A 27,960-nucleotide genomic window follows, 5' to 3' on the forward strand; every position below is an offset into this window, starting at 1 on the left:
GCAATCTTTTATTTCCAAAAAAAACCCAAAGACCTAGAGTATAACTCATTTTTACTTCCTTTTTTATTTTTTAAGAATACATTACCACATTCATCATTTTATTCAAAAGAGACTTATATCAGGGTGTTAGTTTCCTACAACTGTGGATCTTTGCTAATGCAACATTATGACATAAAAATATTCTGTATCCTCTGTTGCCACTGCTTTGCAAATAAAAATTATATAATATAGAACAGTGCGGAGCAGACACCGACACTGAACATTGACATCTTTAAGAAATACATTTGCAGAAAGTAGACTCCACATGATTACATAAGACAAACTCCTTTTTTGGTAAGAACTTTGAAATATTTTTTAAAATGCTTTAGCAATAGTTCCAATAGTTGTCACACTTTCTGCCAATACAATGAATCATAATGTTTGGAGGTAACCACAAAATGCAGAGGTGCGATTATGAATGCCCTTAGATAACCTTAGCATTTTTAATTAGATAAATCACTTTCCTTGTCCATAAATTATAATAGTTATGTGGTCTCAGAAAAAGTAAATATATGTGAATCATTTAAACAAAAACTAAAACTGTGCCAAAACTTGTATTAAGTAGCTTTAGAATTCCAACACCTCCATCCCACAGACACCACTGCACTTTGTGGGTAAACATTTGTTGTACATATAAACTAACATTGTTAATTAATTATACTTTCCATAAAGTACTTGGGATTTTATGTCTTGCTTTACTTGAATTAACGTTGTGTACCATGAGATACTTTCAAAATGTGTTTAAATAGACGTGATTGACACCAGCACATTGTTAAGTCAGCTGAGTGTCGGTACTGTACATGCAACTACACGTTGGATACCCGAGACATTCCAAACAGATTGGAAGTAAAAACATAGTTACACTCTGTCCTAGAAAACCATTCATCTTTGTTATTAAATTGCTTTAATTAAGCATTTAAGATGTCTTCTGTCATGAAAGTCAATGGATGTCATATACACGAAAGTGAAAATCACAACTTTGTTTCCTTTTTTCAAACGTTACACTATTTTGCTTTAACATTTTTTGTCTTTTTAATTACTTCAGCTATTTGGTAACTAGGTATTTCAGCAAAGAAATTCATTTCTCAATCAGAAAAGCTCTTTAATGGTCTCTCCCAAAAGCACACAGCTCATTTTGGATTTTTCATCCAAGACTTGAGAGCAACAGCTGCAGTCCTCTGGTTGCGATGTGGTCAAGAGAATATTTTGTTTTTCAGCTTTCATCCTGCCATTAGGTCTTTATAGTCCAATCACCATTAATCATCCATGTCTTCTTTTGATAAATGATCAATAGCTAAGTTATGTTCTTACACAAAGGGTGTTCATAGTGCAAATGTGAGTTACAATATATTACAAATCAAAAAGTTCTAAAATTGAAACAGGTTATTATAGGTGTATCAGATGGTTTTGAAAAGCGCATTTTTTTTCATTATTTTGCCACTGTGCACATCCAAAAAGTAAAAAAATTGGGAGATTTCCTCAATGTATTATTTAATTTGAATCACTTAGCACCGTTTAGCTGTAAAAACAGTAGATCTTGTTATATCAAGAAGTACAAAATTGTTGGTTTCCATTTAGATTTAGACTTTGTGATCATATTATTAAGTCACATATTAAAGCTGACTGGGTATGCAAAGATTTGTCTCTAGTGGACAATCTCTAAATGTCATAATGGATGAAATCACCATTAAGAGTACAGTAACATACCAATACCATACAATAACAAGTTGCCTGAGTGAGACTGAAAGTCATAACTCCTTCAGAAACACTACACAGCATGATAAAACAACATGAATAAAAACCATATAACACAATAAAATGTCACATCAAACGTACCGGGACTACTAATGTGGCATCCGAACCCCTGCAACCCCAGTCCTTAATGCCATTTTCCATTATTTTTACCCGATGAATCTGAACCCCAGGTTCAGCTATTTCTTTTCGGGTCAAAATGTCTGATGAACCATTAAAAAATACAGTCTCATTTTATTTGTATAAATGATTGCAAAGGATTATGCAAGTTCTTCTATCGTGTTGTGTAGTGATTATGAAGTTGTTGTGATAGTGCGGTTTAACCTCATTCAAGAACAGCATTGCCTTGTAATATACTGTATATATAAATATGCTAAAACTATTGTATTGGACGATTAAAACAGTATTTAACTTTTATTTTCTGAGGCAGTTCAATTACAACCATCTATGTCTATATCCCAACTGATACAGAACAATGAACAGCAACTAGACAAATTCCAATGTGAATGAGCAGTTTCCAATAGTTACAATAGTTACCCATTTCTTGTCTAAATATGAAAACAACTGTGAAGATACAGTATTTGCCATCAAATATAAAGCTCTTTTCTGGTCTGTAAATATTTTAAGATTGCCCAATTCATGTTGAAAAACTGAATCAGATGAATCAGAAATAGAGCTTTTTTTAATAATTATCACACAGGATGGTCTGTGGGTTGCATTTTATTTCATTGGCTTGTTCAGCACATTGCTTACAGACAAACAATATTAAAAGCTATTGCATGTTAAGAGGGAACTGAAGCCAATTAATGTTTGCACATTGTAATACAAATATGCACAAATGTAATAGAAACCATATTTATTTTAAAGTGAAAATCATATGGAGTTCAGTTTTTTAAATAACAGGCCTTTAATCTTCAAGGGAGAGTAATGTAAACAGGAAGTGCTGAGGCAATTTTAAGACTGCTTCACAGACAAGTCTTAAAACAATAAGAAATGTAACAAACTAGTTTTTTTTAAGAATTATGGGCTTAATTTTCCACATTTTGTAGATGTCTTATTTTGAAAGATGCCAATACTGTATAGTCCCTTGAAGCTTTTTAAAAAATGAAAAAAAAATCACTAACTTCAAATTTTCAAAATCTAAATTATGTTACTAAACAGAAAACATTCCCAACAAGCTATGACTGTTTATTAAAAAAAAAGGTTAAGAGAATTTTCTGAAATTATGTTCAAACTTTTTAACAAAGCAGCCACTTGTTCCTCAGTAAACTGTACTTGAGAGAGCTACAAAATTTACATTCTTTGGAAATGCACCCGTGTTAAGATTTAACAAAACCTCAACTCTGCAATCCTGCATCCTTTTTTTCAAGACCATACAGATACTTCCTACAGCAATCACAGTTTAAATGCCGTTTTCAAAACCTTTTGTGAAGATTTATCAATTATTTACCAATGTGTTAAAATAGTTCTAATCATAACCAGAAAGATATTTTAAAGTTCTTCATGTGTGTGGCTTCATGACCAGGACCTCATCAGGTAGTGCTATGCATTATACTGATTTACAAACAATACAGTTACATTTCTAAATTAAGCTAGTCAATGGAAGATGGGATTCATAAGGGTGAATGTTGAACAGTAAAGGGCATTTGAAGATGTACAATGACATACTAATTGCTTAGGATACTCTAGAAAAAAACGTGCATTTGTTAATACTGCCACTTGAGACTCCTGTTATTCTTTCATGTGAGCCAAGGCATGCAGTCTATATTTAACTTACCATGTGCACATGTGAGTTTTGTAAGTCAATGTACACAAATGTCAGTTTCCTTAGAAACCGTCTTCCACTTTAGTAACAGAAACTGCACAGCATGCCAAACTGGGAGAAACGATCACCAATGAAATGGTTTGTAATAAAAACAAGAAAAGGAGTGATGAAATAGTTTCTTCCAAACAGGGGTTTTCAGAACTCTCAAAGGACATCTGTTCATTCACACACAAATATATGTAGTATTGGCACACCAAACAGCTTGGAGATATATTTTTTCTTCATTTTAAGATCTGTATAAGAAAGACAGCTATTCCTGGAGAGTGGTGCCTTTGATGTAAAACATGCGTATCGTGTTATGTTGGGATAAAACGAAACTGGAGCACAGTTATCCAGGAAAATGGGATTCCCTCACTTTACTGTCCACTTCACTGAGGGTCTGCCTGTTGTTGAATGTACAGGCTCAGGATTTATCAGTTCTCAAGGAAGGCCACGTAGTCAGTGAGTCTAGCCAACTGCTGCTCGTTAGGAACGAGGGAAACTGGGGGAGGATCTGCAAACAGACAAAAGAGAAGAGAGAACACCATTGTATACCAACCCTCTTCAGCATTATGGCCATCCCACACAACAATGCACAGATCTTTGACAGGACTCAGGATGGCCCCACGAATGCAATGCTCAAACTTAATCTGTGCAATCCTTATGCACCTGTACTGTGTGAAACCTTGATAGAATTAAAACAATTTTGGGATACTTTTACTTTTTCACACTTCCCCAGAAGTGACTATGAAATTGCTATAAATCTACAGACAAAATACAGAGCACCAGTAATGTGTTTCAGAGGGTTTTTTTTAAATGTAATGCTAACATTTCTTAATACTGAATTTCATACTGTACTTTGATTGTTTAGTAGTTTGGCATTTACATTTGGCAGATGCAAGAGCAATGACAAAGAGCAATACATATCATATTAAAAAAATTGAAGGTGTTACAGTGCATCTAGTATGTATATGGTCTGCAAAGAATAGTGAAGAAATTACGTCAGAAATTTTGAAGGGCTAAGAATTTGGTGTTAGAGGAAATTCTGCACAAGAAACACTTGATACACTTAATGTAAGAGCTTTAAATTATCCAGAAAAATAAAAAAACAGCAATACTTATGAAGGCTGGAGAAAAATCTGTATTATTCTGCAATAAATAAACTGCTATTTGTGTTGCATTCATAGCTCAGTGAGGTTTTCCTCTTGCCCAAAGTAACTGAATGTTTATAATTTAAAATCTTGGAAGACATTTCACATATCTGTTGTTTTAAAATAAAAAACAGCACTCTTTCCAAACCTAATGGAAACGGGTAAAAAGCCACACAAAAATGAGCTGGTAAACACTGAAGCAGCAGCAAAGGCTACCAGTAAACAACAGAATTGTGTGTGAAGAGTAACAGCTCCCCCTACCTGGTTTCTGTGGCATTACCATCCTGGTGTTGGGGTCCGCCTGCCATCCTTGACTCACAACTCCTGAAAAATACATTGAAAGGTACAAGCAAATAACTAGCAACTTAAAACCATGTTATAAACAAAGATACTAAGTTATCCTGAAATCACAAAATCCTCTAAAGTTAAGAATATGGATTCCTCCTTATAATTTTGGTTACCCTCACTTGATCTTTAAACCAGAAAAAGTGCAAACATGCTACAGGATGTACACCAAACCATAAACTTCTGCTTCAGTTTAACCACATGAAGCTTTTTACCTAATGTGTGGTCTGTTTAATTACAATTAATCAGAAAAGTCTTCATATTTGTAATGTTCAAACACTTTTTAATCAAAGAAAATTGAAACGTTGAGTTAAGAAAATGCTTGCCTTTGAGATAAGGCATTTAATCCTTTATATCTAATCCTTTAATATGCAAAAGCATATTTTCTTTTTTTAAGTTATTGCTTTCAAACGTTAAGTCTGGTATCTAAAAATGGTTTGTTTGAGATGATTCATCTCCTTTTCCTTACTTCTAAAAAAACTGCACAATCAGATTCAAAAAGAGCTTTAACCTCACCCATAATTTATTTAATGGGCCACTAATGTACCAAAAATCTACTGTATCCAATTGGCTTCTTACAGTGTAGGACTGATCCTAGACAAAATTAGCTACCACAGGAAGTCTGACAGCTATCCAAATACTTGATGACTGAAAGCCTGGAGTTACATATAGAGAGCAGGATTACCCTTTACAGCTTCTTCCACTGTATACCCCACAAAAGCAGCAAAATCGTCAGCTGTGATTGAGGTGTAAGCCTGAGCCACCAGACCAAGGGCCCTCCTCCGTGTGGCCTCTGCAGAGAAAAAGGACAGGAACAATGAAGGAGATGGGGAAAAGGGGTGGCATGACGATTGTGGCTTGGGTATCAATCTTTAGGATATTAGAATGATTACAAATGAAAAGGAGAGTTAATTAACTAGCAGTTAATTGATCCAAGGACTTCCAGTCGTTTTCTCACAGAAACCAGGGTAGTTCTTTCAACAGCAAGGCTGAAGAGCTTGTTCCACACTTCCACAACCCTTTAAAAAAATCAGATGCAACAAAATAAAAACGGTTGACTATATTTTTTCTAGAAAGTTATAAAGGCATCTGGTTCTGTGCAAAAACTTAAAAAACAGCATTTAGATAAGACCTACTTTGATTTAAAAATATGACACATCCACCTATCGTAAATTATAAACCTAAAACTTCAGGGCCGTTTTTTTTTTGCCAGCAGATTTATCTTTTTAACCTACGGCAACCTTCACTACACAAAATGATGTACTAGGTTAGTAATTCGAGACTGTTGGGGACGTCACAGTTTTGATTTAATCCAGACATAAGTTCTTCACAACATTTGCAAGTAATTACGCTGACTCACACCACTTCTTTTCACTGTATAGCAACACTTCCATGAGCCAATACAAAACACCACCTCATAGCGACATTAAAGAAGATATTAATAGCAACAATCACATGGAGAGACAATAACCTACGACACCTGGATACAGATACAACCCTGAAATGGATCTGAACTTTGCAAAAACGTTTTGTTCCTTCCATGTTTTTGTTTTTTTAATGAATGAGAATTTGTCTAAAATTAGAGATTTCCCTTAAAAGTTATTAGTTACTGTTATAAAAGACTGACATGACATAACGTAGTTAGAAGAAAAAAGGTTTAATGAATTTGATTAAATCCTGGTGCTGCAATGAGCTGGTGTGGTCTTAAACTATCCAGGTTATGGCTGTTTATTCTCAGATTCTATTACTTATTTGTTGGAACCCAGATACAGATAAAATCTATTTTTATTAGAGACGTCATTACTGTCCTTTAAACACATGGACATTCCTTACACATCTGTCTTATTTTCATTTCATATATTTTTACACCACATAAAATACCTCCACTCGTCTTGGCCATTATACAGTTCAATTTTCTGTTTCTATGAGGTGATGGTGGGCTGACCTACATTGATATTTACTGTATAAAGACACTTTTAGGATTGGTCCACATTTAGACCACTCATCTGTCATCTGTTTCCAAGCCCCTGAAGACAGTTCAACCCCTCTGTTACTGTAGCATCAAAACTGTAACCAATACTAATATTACAGTGTATTCTCTGGTGTCTGAGGCTGAAGTAACCAATTCAGACAGATGTCATAATTCCATCAGATTGCTTTTACTTGCTTAAATGATAAAGGTTTCTGGACGATTTCCAGTAGTTACTTTAACAACCTGCCAAAGAAATGTATTACGGTTTGCCAACAAATCATAAGTGCTAAGCTACCTCATGAGTAGACGTGCTGTAATTGTCAAGAGCAGCTACTGGGTCAGTGGTATAATTATGACTCCTGTGTGATCTCTTCCAGGGTTCATTCTGCTCATTTACTACAACTGTCTTCTCATTTAAAAATAGTTTGGTTTTTCAGTACAACAGGAAGCAAGGTTAAACTGGAGCAAGCTCAAAATACCATGAACCACAAATACTGTATATACTTTTAAACAATTTTATTTCACTAGATATATACAAGGTTTATTTCCAAATGACAAAATCTCTCTGCAATATTACTTCAAGTACATTGTTTTCAGTTAACTTCAATATATAACAGTGTTGTGAAAACACCACCTAAAGATTATCACTAATTTCATTTTATCCAGTGTGGATTCCAGCTAAATTAACAAAATGAACAGTCCCTACGTTTAAAGGAATAACAGGAGAATCTTTATGACACTATAATACTAAAGATCTCATTTTAAAACCAACAACAAAATACAAAAGTAAAAAAAGGAAAATAAATACAAAGTTTCATCTTGCATTAGTAAAAAAAAAAAGTTATATTCTTTTCACACACAGCACTTGTGCCATCTGTAAATCAAACAAAAAAATATTTTATAGCTATTTGCAGAGTAGATTCACAGCACCAATCTGCTAGTGCTGGGGTCCAAGAAACTACTCCTGTCATATACTTTTTTCACATTTTTCCAAGAAAGTAGAACCCTGACTTGTTTTTTTGACCCCTGCCCAAACCATAGCTTGTCAGTTTTTCCTTCGCCTTGTCATTGATATTCAACAATGTTATTTTTAATTAATGTTTATTCCTCCTCTTCTTCCTCCTCTTCTTCTTCTTCTTCTGCATCTTCATACTCCTCACTTTCCTCTGTTCCAAAGTCTATATTTTTAAGGATGGCCTCGACATGATCTGTGACCAATGTAAAATTGTCCATCTTCTCGAATCCTGGTTCCGGCTTTTGTGCTAGACATGATTTAGCTGCTTCTCTGGTCTTGGCGATGAGCTCTTTGGCTGCAAAAAGAAATTCGGTCACGCTGCTGTTGTCCATGGTCTGGATTGCAGTTTCCACAAGTTTGCTGCCTGTCTCAAGCTGCGCTGTGTACTGCTGGGCCAGAGAATGCAGGTGATTCACCTTCTGCTCCTGCTCCTGCCCTATCTTCTCCAGCAGCTCACCTTTCTTCTCCTCCAAGATTGCATACAGCAGATCAAACTTCTCAACCAGGGTCTGCTTGTGCCGCAGCCCATTTTCCTCAATGGTCTTGCAGGTGTCTTCCAACTGGTTCATGACAGCTTGCAGACAGTTATTCCCAGACATCAGCAGGTCCACAGAGTTACTCAGCTCAGTCTTCTGCGTCTGGTATATGTTCTGCAGCGGCGACACTTCACAGTCCTTGTGTGCCCCAAACACTTTGCACATGGAGCAGGTAGGTACCTGGCAAGTGACACAGTAGATGTTGATCTTCTCGTCTTCATGCTCCTGGCACATGAGCTCGGCAACTTTCTTGGTCTTTAGTGGAGCCTCGGGAGTGCTCACTAGCTGCTGCTTGTAAATGTCAATGATGTTTTCAACCAGGAGGTTTCTCTGAAGCCCGTAGACCCCATGACGATCCAGGACAACCTCAAATCTGCAAGTGGGACAGCGGAATATCCCACCGGAATAGTGGTAGGGGTTGTTTGCGTCGTAGAGGTCGTTGGCACAGCCCCTGCAGAGGTTATGTTGGCAAGGCAGAATCACCACAGGCTTGGTGAACATTTCCAAACAGATGGGACAACTCAGCTGCTTTTCCAAGCTCTCCATCGGACTTGAAGATGTGATGATATGGTCGGCTTTGATATCCATTACGAGCTCGGTCTCAAAACTCCTTTCTATATTCCCTGTTATGATAGTTCTGAGCTGAACCAGACAAGCTTCTTCTCTCTCTGAGCTATCTGAAACTGTTGCGGTAGCTGCTGTCGATCTCTGCAAAGTTCGTTGTGATCTGTCCAAGCACAGAAAAGCCTGCTATATTTATACTGCCCTGCTGCATAGGGACATATGATCCCCATGTTCTGGATTCCTCCCAGCTTGTTTATGAGTTTAGGTTCGGAGAAATCATATCAACATGATGACACCCCCTATGCTTTGCTCCTCTGCAGAGGAGGAAAACAGTAAGGACAAATTTAATGTGACAAACAGGCCTCATGTGACAAGGATTTGACTTTGACATATCAGTTTCATCATACCTCACAAGACATTTTCTGTTGCCAACAAACAGGATGTCACATCAAGTCTCACACAAAATGTTCCTTACGTTTGTTGAGATTCACATATATACAGTACATGTGTGTGTCCCAACACATGCAGTTGATAGTACTAAAGAAATTATAAAACCTAAGACATTAAAAATATATAATTGTACATATAATTAAATAATATGTAATGTTGCAGCCTATGCAATAAGGCAATGCTTCCCATTGTACATCAGATTTCTCTGGATGCTCCAAGATTAACAAATAAAAAAAACAACTCTGAACAATTTTTTTAAGCAAATTCAATTTCAGGTTCCTTTTAGGAGTGGGGGTGTTTAAAAAAACACTCCAAAATAAATACATAAATAGGTTTTGTGGTTATTTGCCACAACATAAATAGTCAGTCATATGCTCAAACACACACTTCTTCCTCAGAGTATTTGGTTGCACACAACCCTTATGCAAGTTTATTATGAAGGTTCAGTACTTTATGTGCTGTTATGACTTGACTACTAAGAGTAACTAGTGTCAAATGACAAGCCACTTATAACAAGACACAAATGTATTAAGCAATGTTGGATGGCATAATATCAGTTTACTTTGGAGGGAGAGGGATCAATACAGCATGTTTCTGGGCAGAAGAAGCCTGATCTAACTTGTTCAGTCTTCTACTCCTGCTGCTCAATGGTAAGCTGTCTTCAGAATTAATCAAATCTTATGTTCTGTGCATTCAAGTTAATGTATTGCACTTTATATGTTGAGTGATCATTTATACTTGTTAATTTATATTTTGTTGTGAAGTGTATTTTTTCTTAATTATTATACAACAATCACCAAAATCTGTTTTGATCTTGAAAATGGGATTTACTTTAGGATATATCTGGGTTAGAGTTTATGAAAGACAGCACATATTCAAGCAGAAAAAGGTAAGGTTCATTTAACATTTTCTGAACAACTGTTTCTTTCAGATACAAAAGCCATAGAGGTAACCATTTACAACATAACATTAATAATTAGCATTATAAATGGTCCATAATAATATACCTATAACCTGTACATTTTAAGGTGAATATTAATTGAAGACTTTTTTAAATTAAGATATATTTTCTAAAAATCATAGCTGTTCATGTAATCATTGTTTATAATGAAGTGTAATTTCCATTCAGCAAAGCATTATAAACTGTTTAATTCAACCTGCTGATATTTTAAAACCCCTAAATATTTAGATATTTTTATGTCAGTATGTTAAGAATACTGAAGTTAATATGCTCAGGGTATTTTGAATGTAGGTGCGTGGATGTACAATTACACATGTATTCATCAGCAGAAGTCAAATACCAGACCATCCGGTCTATTCCCAGACAGAATTTGTGCACAAAGAGCTCATTATTTGTTTGATTAATATCAGATTTGTCTACTTGCACATGTGATTGAAAGGACCTTTTGTGTGACATAAAGACAAATAAATAACTAAGGAATTTCTTATTTCAAGGACTGTCAAGTGGCTCAACTGGTAAAGGAGCTCACCTGAATACAGGCTGAGCATGTGATCACGAGTTCAAGCCTGAATCAAGTCACTAGCCAACTGTGATTTCTCAAGATCTGGCTCACAATCAGCTAAGTGTCCTGAGAGTAAAGTGGGATTAGTCAGCCAGCGTTCACTCGCTCAAAGACGCCTGCAGTTCCCTGGGCACATGGCACTGTTGATAAGAGACGTTGCCCTCCCCCAAACAGCGCTGCACCTCTGGTACGAGGCTGTGATGCAAGTGTCATGTTCAAAAACTAGTGGCTTGACAGAAATTGCCAACACCTCCTAATTCTCCCCTGTGTGGGGTTCATAGCAAGTTGAGACTTGGAAAACACACAACTGGTTACTCCAAATAGGGTGGGTATAATAAAACAAATAACTGGTAACTAAAAACAATATTATTTGGGGATTTTTCAGATAACATCTCTTCTTCAGTTTTTTTAAGAAAAGTAACACAGACAGGAGATATACTGTAACATATTTCCTGTTATGTTTACTTTTCTTCATATAGCACAAGAAAGTTTCTTTAATAAATCTATAATATAAATGACTGCATCTTTTAAGAAAGATTTAACAATTGTTTACCAACTATGCAAATAAACTGTGTAATAGTGATGCCTCATTCATCAGGCATCACAATTATTTTAGGCTTTAATTTTTACTTTTGGTGAATGTTGACCTTGTATCAAAAATATCCCAAAGAATATGAAAACTGTTCAAAACCCAAGTCCCTAACTTATGAACGCAGACAGATATGCGACAGGAATTAGCCTTTACAGCAAAAAACTATATCGAAGTGAAATCTCAGAGCAGGTGATTAAGCAGGCTGGCTGACTTAATAATTTAAGTGCCTGCTGCAGCAGTCATGCCACCAGATAAGAATAATGGGAAAGTACCTCTGAGAGCCTCCATGACTGGCTGAATGGTTTCAGACCACTGATGAGCAGCAATAGCCGTGTATATTCCTGGGAAGTCCCTCTGCCAGATCCGCTGGCCCACGCCCCAGATAGCAGCCAGTTCAGGGTTAGCCTGCAAGAGACAAAAAGAAGAAACTTTCACTCTCGTTCAGCTACTCCAGTGCCACCAATTTGTCTTTTCAAATGGTTTCTCTCTTGCACATTGTTTCCTCCCGTTAAAACCTTATCAACTACAACACATAGTCGTTACGTACCTCATACTCAGAAACATAACCTAAGTTAGATATGCGTAACTGTCCCCTCACAGACGTATGCCACTGTTGTGGAGTTTGCTATGGGTGTCTTAATGGAGAGCATTTAGGGGTGTGGGTTTTCAGGGGACTTGCTCCACAACTATAGAACTCACTCCCTGCCAACCTGAGAAATGTTAACTCTTTTACAGTTTTGAAGACTCGTCTGTTTAGTTGAGTTTTAATTATGTTTGCCTTTTCTCCTTTTCCACATTTTTAATTTGTATATTTATTTCTGTAAAATGTTATTTTGACTTTTAACCCTGTGAAGTGTCCCAAGGACTGTAAGTGGACATGGGCACTGAAATAAATCCTTGTAAGACATTCCTTTGAGTTTGTGAATGTATCGTGTCACTCTTGACTGATTCTAGAGCAGAAATATCTTTTCCATAAAATGGTGTCCACACTTGAACACAATATTTTAAATTAGATTTTACTAGTTCATCGGACAACTTTAGAATAACATCCCTTTATTTAAATACTACATTTTGTATTATATATCCTGACTTTTTTTGTGTTTCTTCACATTGTATAGAAGATGTAAATGATATGATGTAAACCAAACACCTTTGAATTTCTCAAAAAGAGTCTTTTCAATGTCTGTGCTTATTAGTTTATATTTATAGCTTGTATTTTTGCTAACTGCATGGGACACACTGCACTTGTCTACATTACATGTCATGTCCCAGAATCTCAGGCTAAGGACTGTAAACTTAACATTTCTTCCTAACATATTTAAAAAATAATGACACTTTTCACAAGAAAAGCATATGATGCATAAAGCAAATTAAGCTTGCAACAAGCTCAAACTATTTATGCAATATATTTTTTATTTTGACTTGTGAATGTTCAACTGCCTTAAAAAATACAGAACTGTTTACAATTTGCTCTGTATTTCCTTGAAATACATTGTAAAGGCAGGACTCTGTGCTGCATGAAATAATGTCATTAATAGTTGTCCTTGGTTAATATGACTAAAGGAAATAAAAAAAAAACACAAAACTCCAACAATATGCTATAGCCTATTGTATAAATCCACAGTTCTACATCATGGTAAAAACAGAGTATAAAGCCCACTTAAGCTTATACAACAATGCGAAGAGCACCACTAAGGTTATACACAAAAAAGCAGTGTATAATAATTTAAACTTTTTTTTTTTCCTGTGGGAAATCAACTAAACTGAACTCTACTTCCAACTGGATCAAACAACAATTTGAGCTAAAGCAGGGTTGAACTATTCTCCAAATAAGAACTGTTTAAATGTTCACTAATTTGCCTTCATATACAGTATATAATGTACATATACTGTTTGGGAAATTTCTCAACAGAATCACTAAGGCGCTTCAACAACAACAAGAAAAGGAGAGGTAAATACAGAATCTTACGCTGTGTCCTGCTTACTTCTGACAGATAAAGAGAAACATTAACAGAGTGTAGCTTATTAAAAGACAGAAAGTTCTATATGTCCCTGAAGCCCAGGAACAGGTTACTTAAGCTCTTTCCCAACAGCTCTAAATGTCAGATGTCGATGTCACTGCAGGCCAGAGACACGTGGCAGAGATAATGAAATCCCTCAGGATTCAACCATCCCGGTTCAAGAGTGCAGCATTCTTCTATCTCTTATTTTTATCTTTATACTTCAAAGGAAAAAAACAATTCAAAGACTATACTTAGCACTAAAATTATAGTTCTTAAAAATGATCGAGAGTTTTGAGATATCTTCTGCAAGAACCATCAATTTTCTTTTTTGGAAGGGGTGTTAAAAAACACAGCAGCTAGATTTTTAATTTCCTAATTTTGATTCTATTCTGTTTCATTCACCAAGTAAAATAATAGAAAAAAACAATTACCTTAAGTATAACAGTACATAACTTTTTCCAAACCAGGGAGTGCAAAACATAAGGGCTTAGATATTACAGAATCTGAGGCTCTGTGGGCACATTTCTTCTGCAATCTACACTTCACTGCTGTCAAAATGTAAATGCTTATTGTGTACTTCTAAGCAAACATGTCCTGAACTAGAATTAGAACTGGTTTCAAAAACAAGGACCATTGATTTCTTTTAAAAAACACCCAAACAATCTTCTGTTAGATGCATCTTCTGCTGATGTTAAATATATGAGTTTTTAATTACTTTAATACTCACAAATAAAGTTTAGTAAGTACTTACAGATTTGATTGCTTGTGGGATTCTCTTCCAAAGATACCGGGCATTATTCCTAAAAACAGAACACAGACAGACATACCTCAGATTCCAGAACAATGCAAACCAGTGCTTTCTATATCCTTTCCATGTGGTGAGTCCAGACAGACTGGCTTTGATGTCTCTTGAGGGCTTTTTCACACAGGAAAGACGTGGGTGCACAAAAGCTTTGTGACTCCCACAAGAATTAAATAGTTGGGACCAACAGCTTTGATGCTCTGTCCCATTTTTATTTTTATTTATATACCTATACTAAGGGATGAACTTGTATGTCTTGAGAAAGTTCAGCTTACAAGCGCAATGCTTCTGTTGCTTTATGTAAATCACCAGCTTCACCATGACAGACTTAACCAGTGCCATATGTAAAAAAACATGTAAAACTATACTAAAGCCATTTGCTGTTAGTGCTTTCAATGGTTCAGTTTTCTGTGCTGCATGGTGTTTTATCACAAAAACATTAAAGCTCCATTAGATGAGACTAGGTAATTACCTTCGATGAATTGACTGTGCTCTGCTATTACAACTTTAAGACACAGACATCTGGATTTTCAGGGAAACAGACTATAAACCCATGTCTGTCTTTGCTGATATTGGTTATGCTTAAAGTTAAATGTTCTTTTTGTATATGAAACTCAATTACCTTCATGCAAACAATAAAAACAGTTCTATATACAAATACACTTGTATGTTTCTAAGTTCCTATGGTTTTTCTTTTGATAAGGAGGAAAAAGAAATCTATTACACCTGTAACTATGATTACCAATATTAAAATCTACTCCATATGGGAGAAACTCCTAGCTGTTCTTATCATCTGTCATGGCAAATTAACACAATACAGATTTATCTATTTGTGCCATCACAATTAAGATGTCTGGATGGACTCAGAGGAGAGAGTGCTTTAGCCCTATATTTGATTATGAAGGGATTCATAACTTCGAAACTTATTTTTAACTATGAAAAGTTAAGGATCCATAACAGTTGTGAACAAGTAGCCCGCGTTCCCTACACAATGCACAGTAAACTAGCCCATCAATGGCATTTACTGAGCCTACCCCCTCCTCTGATGATAGTAAATCCTGGGTGGCAGATTCTGAATGACAACAAGAAATCTTATAACTCACATGTCATTGTGCAGGAGATATAGGGCCAGCAGCTGCCCGTACACTTGAGGAGTCGCTATGCCACCAGGTGCCTTGAAAGAAAACATAGCACTTTTTAAATTGTAATTATATACAAAATAGAGAAAATACATGGCAATAATAAATGTAACTTTTAACAAAAATATGTATTTAAAGATTTCAGAATGCTTTGCAAATATGCAATTTTTATCATAATCATGCAAAAATTCAAATATGCCACCATTTAAAAAAACTAGTTTCACTGGATGCAATTGGAATTGAGAAAAGAAACTCATCCCCACAATGAATTTCAGCATCATATCCCAAAAAGCAGTAATGTATATTCAAGAGACATGATCACTTTTGCTTTCAGTTACTGAATTTGAAAATCCCAGAGTGATTAAGCTAACGAACAAAACTAGACCATCTTTTATTGTAAGAGATACTTGCATTGTCCTTCACTTTGAGAATACCGCTAAAACATGACCAAGTAAAACATTACAGGCCTATCCGAACTCAAAGGTATTAATAGAGCACGTAGAAAATATCCTGCAAGCTAATTACCAACTATTTAACAACTCTCGTGCTGGTAACAATTTCTGTCTGTAAATTCGTCAGTAATCAATACTTATAAAATGCATACCATAAGACGCTGCGTACAAACGTTGCTATTACAACTGTATCACTATTGTTCGAGCCTAGCGGTTCTCTAGTTTCGTGGTTACCCCGGTTTCTGCAGGATTAAGCGGGCTGTGGCTATGTGACCCCCCCCAACCCCAGACTGAAAACTCTCCTATTCTCGTAGTTTCTCCCCAGCAAATCTGGTGCAGACTTTTACAGCTGGCTCAAGGGAGCAGCAGCCTTCTAGTCCTAAATAGAGATCTGATCTGATCTGCCCCCCCCGACACAGCTGGAAACGACAATAAAACACATGCGTGTATACTTGAATAGAACAGGCGACACAGCACCAGCGAACCACTGATTCCAAAAATACTGAAGTTTACATATGAAACATCGGGAAAATATTTCCCTAGTGTGATCATTGCCTTTAAACAACCACCCGAGGTCTAACAACAGCATCCTAGGTAACCGAGTAATTGAGGACTGCAAGCCGGCTGCTTCAGCAACACGTTGTGTTCACTGTCCGGGATGTTACTGAACGGTTATGGCATGTCTACACCAGGTCCTGGCTGACAATTAGCACACAACCTTGTTTTTAGGGAATCGGCTATATACCTCCAACTCCTGGGTTTCACACTGCTCCAGAAGTTTGTTGTAATTCTCTCCCATGATCACCGCCACTGGCATTTTTGGAAAACCAACCCAAACAGTAACAGATGAAAACACTTCCCTTTCCGGGGATACAGAGTGCGGCTTATAATATTATTACGGCGCTGAAACTTTCCTGGCGACCTCTAGTGGAGGGGAAGACTACGTGCGTGGTATTTAATAGTAGACTGGCGTATGCAGTAAACTAGATCTTCCGAAGAAGGAGAACTTTCGTACAGAATTAAATAATTAATCAAATTAAGGTATTTATCATACTTCTGTACATCCTAATATTAAAACCTATATTGAAACAACTTTTACGTATGTATCTGTTTTCTCTGGTCAAGCAAACCTGTTGTTCCACAGGAATGTAATGAAATAAGAAACACTAGATGTCGCTCCATACAAATATTTCGTTTAAAAAAGCGGACTGTGGTAATAAAAAAGAAGGTTAAACGCACTGATTTGTTAAATGTTGTGCAGGAGATCATTGATACTTCGCATGATAGTCCACCGTAAAATCTGGTAAGAAAATATAATAATAAAATTAACTTTATTTATATAGCGCCTTTAAAGGTGGCTTCTCAAAGCGCTTTACGGAATGACAACAACAATAAATTAAAATAATACACAAGATAAAACACAATTACAATAGATAGAGGAGACCGTGGATGGTGGTACTAAGAAAAGCAGAGGGGTGAAGAATGGAACCAGTTAAGTAAAGGTTTTTTACTTTAAGAAGAGGGTTTTGAGTCTGGATTTGAAGGAGTTTAGAGAAGGTGGCTCTCTGATATCCTTGGGGAGAGAGTTCCAGAGCTTGGGGGCATAACAGGAGAAGGCCCTGTCACCCATACAATGTAGACGGGCTTGGAGGACAGTAAGGAGAGCAGAATTAGAAGAGCGGAGGTTGCGAGCTGGGGAGTAGGGCGATAATAGTTCAGACAGGTACTGAGGCGCCAAGCCATGCAGAGCCTTATAGGTGAGCATGAGGATTTCAAAGTCTACACAGAATTTGACCAGAAGCCAGTACAAGGACTCCAGGATAGGAGTAATGTGATCATTTGCACTAGACCTGGTCAGGAAACAATGCAATCGGGTTAACCCTTTCCTACCTATATTTACATCTTAAATATTTCAATCAAGAGGGAAAGTGTTATATGTGACTCAAGTTATTATATTGAAGATATATATTTAATATACTGTAGTTCCAACACGGCAACGTCATGATATTGTAATGTCGTGGGATTTTAAAGATTTCGTTTGACAGACTTCACACAAAATGAAACAGTATGTGAATGCGATTTAAACAATTAAACTGCAGTCTTGCGAGGTGTAAAGAAATTTATAAGTGCGAATCCACGTTGTTCAGGGAAGCGGTGAGATCAAATAAAACCTCAATTAAAACATTCAAATAAACATAATTTTATTTTGTTATTAACACCCCAGTATATTACCCACAGTAAATTCATAAATGACCAGTCCGTTTTCCAGCTCTATACCGTCCTGCTTATTGACTGAGGAGTGAAAATGTTATTGAAAACCATAGTCTTGGCTCTCCTGTTCCAGGAGGTGGATCGGTACTACTTGTTCGTTATTGGAGCCGTGCAGGGTGAGCCGAGTTTTGCTCCACTGAACCACTGTGTTGCAACTTTTTTCCTTATTTAACTCGGTGGCCGGGACACGGAGGTAGGGACTGTTCCGATCTCTTGCCGCTGAGGAAAATCTCGGGTACAGGACAGGGAGTCTCGGAGCCGTTTGTCGTCATTGCAAGCATTTTGTGTTTTATCAGATACAAATAACAATAATTATCCAAAAACCTTTTTTTTTTACAAATGTAAAAGGGTCATGTTTATATGTTGGTCTCGTGAATTTAAATGCATCGTAAACAAAAAAAACGGTAAAAATATCTCAACTACATGATCTACACGTAGTTTATTAAATGGAGGCCCTCCAAAACCATATCAAGATTAAAATTCGTATTACCTTTTGGGAGCATTACTGTGGTGATTTTTCACCTTGCCGCTATTTTTCTTTACAATTAGGAGTAAAAGTCTACATGACTCTATTTAGAATGTGTGATAACACAACCGATATACTGCTTTTCCCATCCTGAGTGCTCATAAAAACTCCCAGTCTGGAGCTGTCATAAACTAATAAGAACTGCATGTGGAAGACTGGTATTTACAAAAAATAAATACCTAAGATTGCTCAGCAGTGTGCTTGAATTAATCCAAGAGACATCCATCAACAGAGTCCATAGTGCAACAGTTCACACTTGACCTAAAAAATTCATATCATAACTCAATATATTTTTAACAGGTTGAGAACATGAAAATTGAGGCAAAGTGACTGCCCTTTCGGCCACTTCTATGGTTTCTTTAAAGCTTATTTATATTGATTCTATGTGGTTTATTTTTATCATAAATGGCCAATGACCTTACAAAGCACCATAATAGAACCCATAAACTAAAATCACCTTTTTACGACACATCAGGAATTTAGCTGAAATAGTATCTAGGATTTTCACCTGGGGTATTTTCCAGTAAATACTGGAAATCAATAGATGAGAAGGAAGCAGGTATTAAAATACAAAATGATCATATGTTAAAGTAAGTGATATTTTATTTAATTGTATTCACATATTACATTTACTACATGAGTTGCAACATAGTCATCGCCAGAATTGTTAATACATGTCTCGCTAACATGTCTTTTGTTTTTCATGTGTAGTCATGTTTAAATTGCAAATGATTAGAATAATTTATTAAATTAGAAGGAATTAAATTATATGGACCAATTGGACCAATAAACAGTTAAATGTTTCTGAGATAATACTTAGATCAGCCTCAGATGCTATCTTCTGAATTAATGCATTTCAGAGTGCAGGTACATGATACTGAGATCTGCAAAGATCTATTAATTTCAGTAAGATGGATTTTGATATATAACATTTTATTTAAAAAAAAACATTTTAAAACTTGCAAATTGAACTTGTTTTTGCAATGCCTAACTGAGGTAAGTACAGTATGCAGGCAATTGCTTTAGTTAACAAATTTACACACTGCACATAAATGGGGCACATTCTAAAAGAGCTAAAGAATTCTAAATAAGTGAGCTAAATAAATGTGACTTTTACTATCTCGTGTAGACATGGTTCCTGTTTAGAAGGGAAAGTTTTCTTTCATTCAAATTACACAGGAAATACGTAAAAACAAAGCTTAGATATCATGTATTGTGTTCTATTTTTTCCCTTTGGAGATTGCAGTGTAAAATAACCTCCCACACTTTGCTTTTAAATGAGACAGTCTGTTTTTATTGCGCATTGTTCTCCGGAAAGAAGGGACAGGATTCATCATTTGAACGTTGATATACCATACTTTGATGAGACACAGAAAAGGCCTGTGTTTATACAATACATGAACAAGGATAAAAATAAAGCACAGCAAGGGATGCTAAGAAGGCTACAACAATCCAAAACAAAGTACTTTCACCCCATAATCTATTCGATCTCTTTAGATCCGGAATAAACCTGAAACATGCAATCACTTAGGTGCAGTAACTTCCTTGTGTAGACCATTGCCTTTCACTCCCTGTCTCCCGCTTCGAATTGCCTAACAAGAATTAAATTACTGGCATCTGACTTTTGGTTTTCTGGAGATTGAATGGTACACTTCAATCTGTGCAGTACCTTGAAATACAGCGATAGGACAGCCTTCACGTGGGTAACAAATTATCTGCTGGGTCCCACAGGCCCCTCTAGTCAGAGGACTCTTATCTCAGGCCGGTCAGACCACTTCATTGAAGGTCAGCTTCCCAGTGCAACCAGTAAATCCTCTCCTGTTACTGGTCATTCAGTTCATGCTATCAAGCACCGGATGTGTGGTCTTTTTTTAAATAGTGGAAGATTGTTCTAGTACATTAGCAAAACCCTTTTTTTTTTGCTTTTCTACAAGGTCCTGGTTACCCTTGTTGTACAGCCATTGGAACAAAAAAGGAAATGCTGTGGGGTGCACCAATGATACTTCCTGTCTTCTGTCTTTCCCCTCACACATTTATGAAAGCACCACAGTTTTTATTTACTGTACTGTATATGCCCCTTCATGCTGGACATTCACAGATTTTTGTATCTGAACTTTCACAAGACCAAAGCTGTTCTGATTGGCTCTCCTGACACCTGAGCTGCAGTATGTTCAGAACTCAGAGACTTGGATCTTAATTAAATACCGGACCATACATATTGTATCTCTCTTCCTGTTGTATGCAAAAGCTCCTATGAATTTCATTCGTGTGAAGAGTTTGAGATGTCATAAAAGGTTGGGCATAAAATAAAAACAACGATAATGATAATTATTATTGGTAACAGTATAATACTAGTTTAATTAATGCAGGTATTTAAAGGAAATATTCTCACCATTACAATCAGTCAAACATAATGTATAAATACCAATATACATGACATTGCAAATGTCAGAAGGTCAATAGCTACAAATTTGTGTATTTCTTAATTCTTTTTTGAGTATTAAAGAGTTCTTGGCTAAAACTAACTTACAGTTTAATGTAACTTTTTTTCTTCCCACTCCGGACAAAAAATAAAACTAACACTTGTTAAGGAACACCTCACTGAACACATTACTGCCCAGTGAAGCTCAGAACAGGCCAAGCTCTTAATAATAATTATAATTGCTTACACTTATATAGTGCTTTTCTGGACACTCCATTCAAAGGGCATTACAGGTAATGGGGACTCCCCTCCACCACCACCAATGTGCAGCCCCACCTGACAGATACTGAACGTGTCTTCACTGCTGTAATGCAATACGTTTGAACCAGAGCCCAGTAACTGTGATTAAGTCATCCAGTGAATCTCAATAATCTTACATTTTTCTGCCAGTACCTTGCAGATATTCTTCCTCATGTGTAGCAAAATAAAGATTTGTGCTGTGTGCATCTTTTATGATTAACATCAGTCTAAATATCACGTGCTCTGTTGTTGCCTTTTGGAAGAACTCTAACAAGTTAATTAACCAAGACGTACTTTTTCTAAAACCTATTTGTTACCTATATACAGTACATGATGCTCTAGTTCTCAAAATTGTTTCTATAACCTTGCATGTTACAGAGGTACTACCCCTTGTCTTTTGGGACTGTTGGAATTTTGTTAATAGCTTGTGAATACTTTCCATCAGGCCCTGGAGATTTATTAATCCCAAGTAGTTCAAGAACCTTTAGAATCTGCATGTTCTATGCTAATGCTATTTTGTATTACTGCAGCTTTGTCCTCTGACAGCCTGAGCAGCATGCAGAATTTAGAGAACAAGACTGTGTTCGCTATGGATGTGGCACCAGTCCATTGTAGGACCAATTGATTAATATTAATCAATCAAATTGATTAATAATGATCAATCTAACCTAGCTAGTCTATGTTTTAGAAGTAAGAAAAAATGCAAGGTGCAGCAGTCCAGAATCAGACCCTGGGACCAAGAGCTTTGAGGCAGTGGTGCTAACAGCTCTGCCTGCATGCTGTCAGTCCTGGCTGTTTCTGTTTTAAAAAGTTTTCATACGAAAAGTCCAGGAAAGGAGCAAAGCTAAAGCCAAATGCTGAATATAAACTCTATTATCAAGTCTTCACTTGCCTTCTTAGCCAGACTCATGGAACGCATGAGAATATGATTGACTTGATGGGATAAAAGTATTGTTTTCTCTCATAGCTCTCTCACCCGAAGCTTTGAAGCCTTTTGACCCTATAAAGAGAGCATGAACTCATTATCATTGTTTGTGCTTCCAAAAGTAGAGTGCCCTGAGACTGTGGCTGTCAGCTGTGTGCCATTTTGATGGGGGTTTGAAAGTTGCCTGGCACAATGCCCTGTCTCATGCATTCTGTTTAATTTTACCTCCCAGAAGACATACTGTAGCTCCTAAAGTGAGCTGGAAAATTTCTGAATGATAATTATGATTATGGTCCAATAATGCATCATGTTGTGAAAGCACGTGCTTGTTAGAATTGTTCTCATGCTGCAGAAAGACCTGCTGCAAAAGGCATCATATAGGTCCGGATCTGCCTGCATCTACTGTTTACTTCAGTGTTATTTTTGAAGGGGAAAAACATTGTGGGAAACAATTTTGTACCTGTGTATACATGTAACAGATTGGTATTCTTTTAACCGGGTAAGTCAGTTGAGAATAAATTCTTGTTTATGTTAAAAAGACATGTTTACACAGAAGGCCATTTATTGGAGCAAACCCACTTGAACCCAAACCAAAATTCCCTTGTTTCAGATAGCATTGTTGGCAGATTTTGTTTCCCAGGGTTTTCACCTGAAAAAATATGATTCAAGAGCAGTTCAGAAATCAGTTTTCAGACAGAGAAGCGGTTACAGACGTTTTTAGCACATGAGAGTTCTTTCATCACCTAAGAGTTCACACATCATTTTTCTGATCATGAACACAAGCACTGTGAGTTTATTTTATTGCGAATCTCCAACCACTCTGAAGAGGTTATTAATATGAACATCTCCAAATTACTAAAAACTAAAAAAGTACATGATGTATCTATATGCTTTCTAAATGTATAAATTATAGCATGATTTTGGAATGATGTTTTGTCCTAGTTTATGCCCTGCCCAGATTAAATGAAGTGAAACAAAGCAATTGCACTTTTTGTGCTGCGAACAAGTTAGTGACGCAGATCTTTTCTTCTCACAAAGTGTTGGGCCAAATCAGTTTTGACAGCACAAATCCTTCCTGCCTGAGCTGCAAAAATATTTCAGGGGACTTTTGGAATGTGAAGTGATGTTAGATCTATTGCATGTAGCTCTGATGGTTCATGCTGTGCTTTAATACTTTTCAGGATGGAGATAAATCCTTCACACAAAACAGGAAAATGGCACCAGATTTAGTCAAAATAAGTGCAGAGAGCACAATGCCTTGTGCCAACAAGGAAAGCCTTACAAGGTAAACACGAGATAAAGTCTGAGTGTTGTATTTTGGGATTACAGTATGTGTTGAAATTAAAATGCTATGTTGGTATTTGAAACAGCCTTGTCTGTATGTTCCAAAAATAATTTTAGATGTTTATGTGACTATTCCATTCATAGGCCATTGGTGAAGGGTGCCTAGCATCCTTAACGTTGTGCTCTATACAAGGTTATTTACACAACACATTATTCAGTATAAAGTGAGAGTGATTTGGTAATTAGAAATGGAGTGTTTGTTTTTAATAACATTTTTGTAAATGCCTTGCACTCTTTTGTGGTTGCAGTCATTTATTATTTTGTCGCGACTCAGATAAGTGCTACAGTGCCACTTCTTTGGCCTACAAAGAAACTGGATTGTATTCCTTGCCAAGAAATTGTACCAGGTTTGAGGTGATGAAGTTTATGTGAAGGTGCTCTGTTATAGAGCCAAGAACCAAGAGCCCAGCCTTTTTCCTGTTTAAATATTACACTACATTAACTTTCAAAGGTACAGATACATGCTGTGTACAAGGCCGTGGGCTGGATTTCAAGACAAATTCTGCAGTTTCTTCAAAAATAAAACTTATACAGTCTGAAAACACACTTTTAGATCTTTCTCTTCCACAGTTTCCCTTCAATGAAACACTTTTAATGTACTTTTTAATTTTCACCAAATCATTCTTAAAATAATTCAGATTATTGTTTTTTTCAGCACATAAAAAAACCACCAGTTTTTCAAATTATTTCTTAAATTACATTGTCCACCTAAAATTATTGCCAAAAGGATTAAGTGTTTCGTAAGAATAATTTGGAATTAACCATGTTAATTTGTAGTAAATTATTGCCACCAAGAGTCTCTTGGAAGTACAGTATAATTCATGTTATGCTTTTTAATTTAATTTAAAAAACATACATGGAAATGCTAATTTGATTGATTAATATTAATCAATTGGTCCTACAATGGACTGGTGCTACATCCATAGTGAAGACAGTCTTGTTCTCTAAATTCTGCCTGTTGCATGCTGCTCAGGCTGTCAGAGGACAAAGCTGCAGTAATACAAAATAGGATTAGCATAGAAAATGCAGTTTCTAAAGGTACTTGAACTACTTGGAATTAATAAATCTCCAGGGCCTGATGGAAAGTATTCACAAGCTATTAACAAAATTCCAACAGTCCCAAAAGACAAGGGGTAGTACCTCTGTAACATGCAAGGTTATAGAAACAATTTTGAGAACTAGAGCATCATGTACAGTATATAGATAGCACATAGGTTTTAGAAAAAGTACGTCTTGGTTAATTGTTAGAGTTATTTCAAAAGGCAACAACAGAGCACAGGATATATACTGTAGAAAGATGTTAATCATAAAAGATGTATTCTCAAATTTCAGGTTGTGCTTTTATGCTGCCTCTAATATTAGTTTTTGTAGATATGAATTTTTAGAATTCTTCAAAACTAAAGTAGCAGAGCAAAAGTCAGAGAAGAGATGAAATCTTTGAGGTACAGGACAGTAGGTTCACCAAAACACATTTAACATTAACATAAAAATCTGTAACTATCGTTAAAAAACAAAATAGTAATCCATTTGGACCTTTGCCATGCATCTGTTGACTGAAGTACTTAAAACATGGATTTACTGCTTGAAACTGGATAAAGGTCTGCCTCTGCTATGTTTTGAAATATTTATAAGTTTGTGTCCCCTCGTAATTTTGTGTAGTTGCTATTGTGTATTTACAATATCTTAATGACATAAGTTTGTGGAGGTTTAATTACCCAATACAGTATAAAACCTATTTATAATCCATCAACAATCCAACACTTAGAAGAAGATAAACTTTGAAGAGTGGCTGGATTTCTTTAACATATGTCAAATAGTATCTGTAGACAAAACAATATGTGGTTCATATTAATATGAAAATGTTTTTTTTCTAAATAATTCAACAATCAAACCAATGAAGATTAAGAGTACACAAGATTGGTTTCTTAGACGTTGGTAGGCCTAATTTGAGATGTTTGTTGCTACAGGTGAGCATCTGAAGGTCTGGTTTATGTTAAACAAATTGCATTGCGAAATGGTCTGAAAATTTTAGAGTTCTAGTGTGGAGAGATGTCAAAACCTATTAACTTTAAGGCACAATAATGTATTGCCGCACAGAGTTTATTTAAATGTTTTCATTTTCCGATTTGAAAAGTCAAGAGTCATATATCAGCACTTTCAAAGACCATGCGGAATTTCCTTTTCACTTTGAGAAGTTTCCTGCCTTCTTGCCGCCAAAAACATAAATGTAAGTGTGCATTTTCTGGTTACAAGCATGATTTTTGCCTGTAAGTGTATTAAATCTCTTAAAACAGGTTTTACTCAATTCTCATTTTCATCTTTACTAAAAAAAAATAAGTGATGTTTTTACTATAGAAGTTCTAGATATATTTTATATAGCACCTTTAAAAAGGACAGTTCACACAAATAAAAACTGAAGTATAAAGTCAAGAAAACAAAGCAGGTATAGATGATAAAACTATCACAAAAAACCCTTTTTGAAAATACCTCAAAGAACATGAATTTATTTTTGGGACAGTTTGGGGACATAGCAGCCAAAGTCCCAGTAGGCCATAGAGTGTAGATGAACAGTGGGAACACATAATTAACCAGAATCAACTTGGTTAAGGTCATGTAGAGGGGAGTAAACATCATGTAACACAAGCAGAAGGAATTTAAAATCAACTCAACCCAACAGGAAGCCAGGGTAAAATCTCCATGATCTAGTTAGGATTGTAGCTATCAAATTCTGAGCATATTATAAGTTCTGTAAGTGTAATTTAGTACACCCGAATCATCTGCCATCTTGAGATCTTTAAAAATGTTAACAAGAGCAGTTTTCATTCTATGTAATTGTCTAAGGATTGAAATGGTTTGGAAAGCTTATTTACATTGACATATAGTTACACTGCACTTTGGAAGCAGGAAATTGTATTTGCGCAGTAGATATGGTAACACATCAAGGATTTTCCATAAAGTTCATAAAGATCAGTTCTTATTAATTAACAATAGATACAAAATTGAAATGAGAATAAAAGAGAAGGAATTTATAAGAACACATGATAGATCATTATGAAAATTACAGGATAATGCAAGTGTGTACACTACTCTAATTGCTGTTGGGGAAAAATCATGAGAAATTACAGTAAACCAAACATTTCTTTATGAAACTTACAGAAAGGAAAGAGGTCTTGTCATATGGAAATTTTATATTCTCCTTCCATGACACCCTTAGCTATGGTAGAGTACTGTATGAATTGCTTTCATTTATGCAATGTTTTTTATCCCCAGTGGCCTAAAGTACTTCACATATAGCAGAGACCTCACTTCCTTCACCCTTGAAGTGCACCTGGGTGACATACGGCTGACATTGTGCGCCAGCAGTTACAGAGGCTTAGTTATGTCTCGTCATGAGACCAGCTATCTAAAACTTAAAAAATCTTATTTGGCCCATCTAGCTGTTTGTTTAGTGTTATTTCACTGAAATAAGACTGTGGTACAGATCAACAATACTTTCACACAGTCTGGCGCCTGACAGGCCCTTATCTAATGACCCTGGTGTAACAGCAAAAGACTGATTTAATAATCAATCATTCTCTAAGCTGTTTTCATTAAAACTCCAAAGACCCACAATGGGTTGAACATGCAGGGAGCATTCTCCAAACCTACAGTTTTGCCAGAACTTGTGAAGCACATTATTCCCAATAAATAAAGAGAGGTGAAGCAAAACATGCAGTTTAAATTTGTTTACAATATATTGTGAAGAGTTACATGTAGACAGGTTTGTCGAATTAGGCAGCCCACTCCTTGTAAAATATAAAAGTATTTGGAAAAGAGGTTTCAATGTGAGGAGGGTGAATTGGCTCTTATTAGTTTCGGATCTTTTTCACCTTGAACTTGAACAAATGTCCCCCTAAGGGACAGACAGTTGAAACTGATTTTTTTTAAATACCCATAAAATGTTTGGAATTAACCCTTGCTTTAGTTTGTCCTGTTCCAATTTCCACTGGCTGGAGAAAGGTTCCATTTCATTGTGTTAAATATACTGTCAGCA

At 36.1% G+C, this 27,960-nt stretch overlaps 1 protein-coding gene, 1 long non-coding RNA gene and 1 pseudogene across 4 annotated transcripts; 1 reads left to right on the forward strand and 2 right to left on the reverse strand.

Moving 5' to 3' along the window:
* Positions 1 to 45: 45 nt before the first annotated feature.
* On the reverse strand, positions 46 to 17,013 carry cops8 (COP9 signalosome subunit 8). 2 transcript variants are annotated; one of them, XM_088930242.1, is made up of 7 exons: positions 16,885 to 17,013; positions 15,652 to 15,722; positions 14,498 to 14,546; positions 12,016 to 12,148; positions 5,777 to 5,884; positions 5,008 to 5,070; positions 46 to 4,109 (listed from the first exon to the last, which is right to left on the reverse strand). In XM_088930242.1, exons 1-7 carry the CDS (start codon positions 16,954 to 16,956, stop codon positions 4,030 to 4,032), a joined length of 576 nt encoding a protein of 191 aa, XP_088786368.1. In that variant the 5' UTR covers positions 16,957 to 17,013; the 3' UTR covers positions 46 to 4,029. The 2 variants fall into 2 exon arrangements, with proteins under 2 accessions (XP_088786368.1, XP_088786369.1); XM_088930243.1 differs by lacking the exon at positions 16,885 to 17,013 and adding an exon at positions 16,292 to 16,440.
* Positions 7,565 to 9,353, reverse strand: LOC148822255 (E3 ubiquitin-protein ligase TRIM63 pseudogene; annotated as a pseudogene). Its single transcript, XR_016093892.1, has one exon. The product of XR_016093892.1 is annotated as an E3 ubiquitin-protein ligase TRIM63 pseudogene (transcript).
* Positions 10,174 to 12,650, forward strand: LOC148822256 (uncharacterized). Its single transcript, XR_016093893.1, has 2 exons — positions 10,174 to 10,278; positions 11,084 to 12,650. It is a non-coding gene; the product is annotated as an uncharacterized LOC148822256 (long non-coding RNA).
* Positions 17,014 to 27,960: the final 10,947 nt, after the last annotated feature.

This window comes from Atractosteus spatula, chromosome 13 (genome assembly GCF_055471065.1).
Source record: "Atractosteus spatula isolate fAtrSpa1 chromosome 13, fAtrSpa1.hap1, whole genome shotgun sequence".
Lineage (NCBI taxonomy): Eukaryota > Metazoa > Chordata > Actinopteri > Semionotiformes > Lepisosteidae > Atractosteus > Atractosteus spatula.